This window comes from Kryptolebias marmoratus, linkage group LG16, assembly GCF_001649575.2.
Source record: "Kryptolebias marmoratus isolate JLee-2015 linkage group LG16, ASM164957v2, whole genome shotgun sequence".
Taxonomy (NCBI): Eukaryota; Metazoa; Chordata; class Actinopteri; order Cyprinodontiformes; family Rivulidae; genus Kryptolebias; species Kryptolebias marmoratus.
Genome location: NC_051445.1, coordinates 712,921 through 720,884, shown reverse-complemented (window position 1 = coordinate 720,884; position 7,964 = coordinate 712,921). Strand labels below are relative to the sequence as shown.

The 7,964-nt window shown below is 44.7% G+C and overlaps 1 protein-coding gene across 3 annotated transcripts in view; it reads left to right on the top strand.

Moving 5' to 3' along the window:
• gramd1a (GRAM domain containing 1A) overlaps positions 1 to 7,964 on the top strand; it is a 16,993-nt gene continuing 9,029 nt past the window's right edge. Inside the window, exons 1-3 of one of the 3 annotated variants that reach the window (XM_025003310.2) lie at positions 1 to 59; positions 3,472 to 3,599; positions 3,737 to 4,353. In XM_025003310.2, the coding sequence (XP_024859078.1) occupies positions 3,893 to 4,353 (461 nt within the window). In that variant the 5' untranslated portion in view covers positions 1 to 59; positions 3,472 to 3,599; positions 3,737 to 3,892. The other 2 variants (XM_017404299.3, XM_037980335.1) reach the window with 2 other exon arrangements.

Below are 7,964 nucleotides of genomic sequence, written 5' to 3'. Positions count from 1 at the left end.
GAAGAGGACATTGTCTGTGTCCCTGGGATCAGATGTCATGATGCTGCTGCAAGAAACAGGTCGTAATATTTATTATTGTTTATTTTATATAAAATTACTGCTCTTTATTATTTAGATCAGTTCATATCAGGGATTTATTAAACATACAAAACTGGCTGTAATTCCTATTTTAGACACAAGAGGGCGCTGTGGTTGTATTTATTTTGCTTTCATCCATTCCCTTCAAATGACCTCAGATTTATGTCAAATTAAAAAACATTCAGTTTTCGTTGCTCATCATTCAGAGTTAAAACTGGTCACTGTGGCTTAATTAGAGTGCAGACATGTCTGTTGATTAAGAGGGGAAAATGGCTTTTACATTGAACTTGTCTCGGTAACAAAGTTAAACTTAGTTTTATTTGTTTCTCAGCAGATTAAAGCTGATTCCGGGTCGGTTTGAATCCGTTTTCAGAAGACTTTTTGCGGCGTAAACGCTTCTTCCTCTCGCCACATCTTCGGATACAGTTATTTTCACGGACTGTACCATAAAGTTTGCTCGGAGGGGTTCCGCGTTCCTTTCTGTTTAAGTATATTTATTTTACTGACCGATGGATTCATTTTAAGTGTTATATGTTAAACCTTTGCTCTGAAGCTGTGTCTGAATTCGTGTTTAATTAAAATAAAACCCGTGTGGTTTGTCCTCTAATTGTTTAGTTTCTTACCAACCCCCCCCCCCTCCGTTGAGTTCGGTCGCCAGTTTAACTGACTTCGTTCCTTTTCACTTTTCGACAAAAAGCGCTTTTGTTCGGCTCTTTAAACCGAGCTAGCTTGGCTTTAAAGCTCGGCTAATTTCGGTCTTTGTCTCTAAATCGAGTCTGGCTGGTGTGTTTTTAACAGGGTGTTGTAAAGTGAACATGGAAGAGGCTGGAAGTGAGTGTTTTTTGCGCTGAAAGTTGCTGCTGATCTCGCGGGCCTCCGGGGGGTCGGTGTCGGTCCGGGTAAGGATCGTTAGCCGGCTGGGAGCTAACGGTTAGCCGGCTAAGAGCCAACGGTTAGCCGGTAGATGCTTCCTCCTCCATCCCAGAAGAATGTTGATGTGTTCCTGTGAAAAAGTGGATTTCAACATCACCTCCAGGACCGTGGCTCGGCTGGTTTTCGAGGCCGAACAGGACGGCAGGAACGCAGGGACCTCATCCAATGGGAGGTAGGAGGTTCGGCTGAAGTTTTGGTTTCTTTTGACCCGGTTCGACCCGGTTCGGCGTCTGTCGGGCTGTTGATAGTTTGGATTTTATGGCTGATTGCTCTGGGCAAACAAGTCTGTGCTCAGATTGTTCTTGTTCAAACAGATCCTTCAGACTTTCCCTGCAAGCTTTGAAGACAAACAATGGAGTCCAACAGGGACAGAAATGTCCCCGTTGGACACATCTGCAGTCCAGCCTGTGGGTTTGATGCAGGTTTTGTGAAACCTCCTTGATGGTGGCCTTTTGTCTGGTGCAGGTCCAAATGGTTCTGTTGGTTTTTATGTCTTTGAAACTGAAACTCATCTAACTTTAGTGTCCTGTCCTGAGATCCTCCTTCAGCTGTCCAAACTGCATGGAAAAGGTTTTTAACACTAAAGTGTTGGAGCTTTTATCACAGATCTGTTTAAAGTGAGCCATGTTTGTTTACATTCACACCTCAATGCCATGATTTAATTCAGCCACTTCCCAACCACTCAATTAGTTAAAGTTATTTATCTGAGGAAGCCGGCAGACTGTTGAATCTGAAAAGAAACAACAGGAAGAGACCTCCAACCAGAACCAGGCTGAAGCTGGTCGGGCTGGGGTCAGAGAGGACAGGAAAGATTAACACAGAAGAGCTGGTCTAAGTGTAGTTTCTACAGGAAGGAAAACGAAAGAAAAACATGTTAATGATATAAATAATTACAGCAGCAGGGTGAGGACATGTGGACAGTTTGTCCTCCACCTGTCTCCGCCTACAGCAGCAGAACTATAGGATCGCTCAGGAAACCCAATAAACCCTACCTCTCATCAGAACTCTGGCAGCAGCATTTTGGATCAACTGGAAACTTTTTAAAAAGGTTTTTTGGACTCCCAGATAATAAAGATTTAAAGCAGTCCAGCCTAGACGTGATAAATGCACGGAGCAGTTTTTCTGCATCATTTTCAGACGAGATGTTTGTAATTTTAGTGATATTGTTCAGGTGGAGGAAAGCAGACCTGGTAACATTTTTAATGTGGGGTTAAAAGACGTATCCTGATCCAAAATAACACCAAGGTTCTTTACTTTAGAACTGGAGGCCAAATTAATGCCAGGAAGAGAAAGGCTGCAGAGTTTGTTCCTAAGATGCTCAGGTCCTAAAACCACCATGAACATTTACCCCATGCTGTCTAATAACTTTAACTAATGGAAGCATGTATAAAGTAAAGAGTATCGGCCCATGAGTAACTGGTGTTTGAAGAAGATTCATTATCAACCTGAACAAACTGGAATCTACTTACACACCAGCAAAGATTTACAGAACTATCAGCAACCATTTATCTGCTTTAGTCTGGATACGTTTGTGTTTGGAGTCAGAATAAGTAGTTTTTTTTAATGAACATTGTGTATAAAACCTGGACAGAGGCAGATATGATGTCACTTCCTGCCATTTCAAGGCACCAAACCTTTCAGATGACCACACCTTTAAACCGACTGGTTTAACACACCTACCAGGTGTGCAAACAGGCGCACGCTTTAATGAAAAAACGCACCAATCAGATGTCCAGACAGCAGCAGGTGAGTTGACCTGTTTTCTACAGAAGTGGGCGGAGTCAGGAGATGAGGAAGAGGCTGCAGATGCTGCTGAAACTGGAGATTCTTCTTTAGGTTTTCCTTCCTCACAGTTAGGGTTAGAAATAGTCTTTTTTTAGTGTGTGTCTAAACAAAAGTTTGCTGAATTTACAGTAAGAAAACTGGACTTTTTTTAGTTCATGTTGACTGAATGTGAAAACAATTTTTATCATCGACCATGAGGAAAGTAGAAGTGCTGTTTGTAAAGAGCTAAAACTGAGCGTAGTGGTTTGTTTTCAGAGTTGTGTTTAAGCGACCCTGTAATGTCTCCTGGTGAGTTGTGGTTGTGTGTCTGTCCTTCCTGCTTCTTGATTTCATTTTTCTGCACCATCCACCCCTGAAGCCACAGTGACCAGAGTCTGACAACTTCTGAGTTAATTTATGGGAGTTTTATAATAAACATCAACACTAAAACAATCTAATTTTAGTCCTGAAGGAATGCTATCGATCAGCCGTGTAACGGGAGCAGCAGCTGATAAACGTTTGTCACACGATGCCTCATATTCCCAGAACTACCAGAGCCGACCATCCATACGTTAGATCGTTAGTCAGCAGAAAGCTGCAGCTCAGAACCATAAAACATATATGTTTATATATTTTAGAGAGGTGTCAGGTCCATGTGGGACAGCACTTTGAATGCCGAGTCTCTGCTCTCTCCAGTCCTCAGGTGGAAACCTGCAGACACGGATCTGAGGTGAAGCGGGTCGTTCACAACCACGTCTGAAGCTTGGATTCGGAGCCTGAGAGTGAAGACGGAAGCTGTGATGGGACATTTTCACACATCTTTGGTAGTTTAGAGGACCAGAGGCTGAAAGTCTGTCCTGTTGAGCTTCTTCAGTGTAAAACAAAAAAGCCACATTTGTTTTGAAACTCCTGTGGTGGAACGTTACTTTTCGGATGTGTCAAAACTTCTTTTACCTCACAGGAAGTATGACCCACTGCGTGTTCAGGCAGAAGGAGGTTTTTCATGAGTTTTCTTCAGATAGTCATCATGTCGGGATCATCATGCTAACGGCTCAGACTCACGTTTATTTTTGACCCAGACTCTTATCGGAACCTAAAGCTGTGGACAGCTCAGAAGATGACCATGTCCTCCCCTGTGAGACCAGAGGGTTTGACTCTGGCTCAGCCCATTCCTGTCCCGACGCTGACCGTCCTGCCGCCGTCCTCAGACACAGAGTCCTGGTCCCGCTCCCCCAGCCCCAGACTGTCTCGCTCTGGCCGCCGCAGCCGGTCCCATCGCAGCAGGACCCGGACCAAGAGACGAACCGAAGGGGAGCGGGACTGCGGTTCTGATCCACCGGGGGCCAAAACTCCACAGATTGTGGTGGAGGAGTCCTCAGAGGGGGGTCCGGTTCATCAGCGCACCCCCTCGCCCTCTGGGCCGTCTCAAACGGAGGGAGTACAGGGTGAGGACAGCCCGTCCCACGATCTCCTCCTGCCGCTGTCCCGCTCCTGGTCCCGTAGCCCCTCCCCCAGCCGGCGGTCTCGTTGGTCTCTGAAGAGTCTGCTGAGCAAAGACTCAGACGGGGACAGCTGCAGGTTAGTGAGTGTCCTGGTTTCCACCCAAATCAGCAGCCTGCGACTTTGACAGCTTTAACTGAAGACTAATCCAAGAAATTCTGCACAAATCTTCACTAATGTCTGCTCCGGTCACTGGAATTTTAAAACTGCTGGTTTCAAATGAATAATTCATAAAGTAAGAAAAAATTCAGAGTATATTTCTTCTATTGCTGGTTAACGTGTCCTTAAATGAAAAAGGCTCCGTCTCCCTGCGCTGCCAGTTGTTGAACAGCATTCAGCTTCTTCACGAGTCCTGTTAGAGGTTTGGTTAGTTTGAAAGGTTATGCAACAGCATTTGTCTTAAAACAGACAGAAAGTCGTGGGCGTCTGAAGCCCTCAGAGCTGCACAGAAGCTCTCCTCTGAGAGCAAATGTGAGGTTTAAAAACCGCACTGAGAATAATTACTGAACCACCGGTCTAAATCTGCCTGTCTTCAGTTCTGAACTGTACTCCAGCAGACTGAATCGTGAATCTGGCTGCTGAGGTGAGCAACAAAGTAATATTCACACGAAAGCAGGCCTGGCTGCTCAGAAACAGCAACTTTAAGGACTGCAGAAAACCAGTCTCCCAACCCTCTCATCTCTGTGAGAGATCACCTTCATGCAGGTCAGTCACGTGTTCCTTGTTTACATCCAGTGCAGACCTGCATGTCAGAATTGCTTATAATTATATCTGGAAAACTCTGGGAGTAAAGCTTTTTGTTCTGCACCTTGTGATATAGTCCAGGATGCTCTGTTTTCTGTTTGATGTCCTAGTTTACAGTGAGTTCCTCAGACTTATCTTACAGCAGCGGCAGATCAGGACAGCCTGTTCCTTCTGTCAGCACCAAGTTTTATTGTTCTGCTGGCTGCTCTGCTACTTTACATTCAGGTCCAGATTCACGGCCCACTCTGATGTCACGTCAGTTCGATGGACGAAGTGAAACCTGCTCTGAGAACATGTAACCTTCAGATTATGTGTTTTAGACGTTAGTTCACCGTGTGGGACGGATGATGCGTCTCCTGTAGGCCGTAAACAAAGACAGAGACGCTGATGTGGTGCGCAGGGAAAGAACCAGAGCTGGGTCAGTCTGAAGGAGCTTCCTCAGAATGATGACATCACCGCCAGCCAATGGGAGCGGGCCATGGGTCTGATGATGTCATGTGTGTCCAATCAGAGCAGGCTGCGGTGGGCTCAGGAGGGCAGGCAGAGGGTGGTTCTCCTCCTTCTAACCTCTCCTCTTCATTCACACTTGGTTTTATTGACCCAGTTCTACGGTTCTACAGTGTTCCAGATCCCAGTTAGGCCCGTCTGAGGGACCAGTCAGAGTAAAACTGCCTGAACTGCACAAAAAGATCTGTTTACTGATAAGCCTTCAGCTTTTTCTTTACAATAAACCTTAAACAGATTATTGAACATTTAGGCCTCAGTCAGGACTAAAACTCAGCTTGTTAGCATTGCTTACACTGTAAAAAGGGATTTCAACAAGTTAATTATGCTTAATTTAATTTAAGTGGTTTTTTTGGATAAAATGTTTCAATCATTTATGAAAACATTCAGCTCATTCAGGAGACGGCTGCTGGGATGTTTGGTTTTTGTAGCTTTTATTCTTCCCCATACAAATGCATTTAACTTACTTTAATTTGCTGCTCTGCTGTTTTTAGCTGACCCTTTTGCTATTTATAGCTTTAACCTAGCCTTTAGACGGCCTTCGGCTACATTTAGCTTCTGTTCTCGTTTTAACTAAAACGTTTAGTTTCAGCTACTAGAGCAAAATTCAGTCGTTCAGCAGATATTCAGCAGATATTCGGCAGTCACGCTGCATTTTAGCAGAATCAGACGGGCGTAGCGTCTCCCTGAATTATGAGTCAGTCTGCTGCTGACAGAATAAATCTGGTTCTGTTGACAGAGTTTTATTTACAGACGTCTGTGTGAGAAATGATTGAGAGGATTTAATTTTTTTACTAAATGATTTTTATTTATTTTTGGTGCAATGAGTTCTTTTAATCAAACTCTCATTAATCATTCAAGATGGCAGCCAAGGCCAGCTGACCTTAAACGCAAAAATGGCTGCAACTCAGTCATTTTCACAAATACTGAGCTAATATTGAGTGTGGTAGTAACTGAGAGTCATCCTTATAAAAGCTTTGTTTGAAACTTTGACCTGCAAGGCAGCGGGTGATATGCATTCCTTCATTTGATTTATTTTAGTGTTTTAGGAAGTTGTGAAATATAATCAGACGATGCTTTTAGTTCAATCACTGAAGAGGAGTCAGAGTGGCGGGCGATATGCATTCCTTTCTGCTTCCTTTTGTTCAGAGTCAGAATGAGTTAAACCTGCAGCAGAGAGGAGGCGGTTTGACACTTGGTGTGTGTGCATGCGGGTGCGGGTGTGTGTGTGTGTGTGTGTGTGTGTGCGTGCATGCGGGTGTGTGTACAGTAAATAGAAGTTCCTCTCTGACTGTAAACATGTAAAAGCTGGGCTCCTCCTTCATGAGCTCATCTGGAACAGAGAATCTGTTCGGCTCCATGGAATCAGGACAGATTGGTGTTTATTGATTGTGTGTTTATCACAGATTCTTCTGTCAGTTTTCAGCTCAGGACGTTGTGTTCAGACTCACACAGTCAGTTTGTCTCTGCTGGACTCGAACCGTCGGAGCCGAGCTGCTTTCTGCTCGTCTGAACTGAACCTCGGCAGGAAGTCGAGTTGATGTCTCGCCTCTTTCAGCCACTTCCTGTGCTCTGGTTTCTTTAACCCGCTCCTCTTCCTCCTGACTCAGTCTGTCAAACTCTGTGGGTCATCGATGAACCCTAGGAGAGCAGATTACAGCGAAGGGCGGGATTATGGCCTGGATTATGATGTGGCTCTAATCCACAGAGATGGACGCACAGATTGAGGGTGAAGGGATTGGGTGGGCTTTGGGCTCCAGCCAGGTGGACTCAGACTCGGACGTCTTTTTCTGAGCAGTCTGCAGGCTTTAATCTGAAAAAATAAACCGAATGTCATTAATACGGGGTTCCTACACAGCGAAAACATGATTTTATTTTAGGACTTTGGTTTGGAAAAAAGAAAAGAGTCTGGAAACACTGCATTTAAAAAAATAAATCTAAATTTCTAAACGTTGCTGAAAGTTGCAGGAAGTTTGTCAGATTGACTGTAAATAAAAGAAGAACATTAATCGTTCCGCTGAGAACCAGACATGGATTTCATGATGAACTAATAATTCACTGAAGAATGTTTCCTGTAAATAAAGTTCAGCTCTGATCTGCTGATGAGCTGAAGAACCGAGTTTCACCTGAGGAGACAGAAGATGAGAACATGAGGATGAGAACATGAATTCACCCTCTGAAGGTGTTTTAGTGTCAGATCTGTTCCTGAGTTCAGATTAAACCTTCAGTCTGACTTCAGTGATCTGATCTGAGCCTTCAGACTGACAGGCCTCAGCCTCCTCCTCTTCCTCACTCTTCTTCCTCCCCCCTCCCTCCCACCCTCTTCTTCCCCCTCTCTTCTCCTCCTCCTCCCTCCCTCCTCTTCTTCCTCCCTCCCTCCTCCCCTCTCCTCTTCTTCCCCCCTCTCTTCTCTTCCTCTTCTTCCTCCCTCCCTCCCTCCT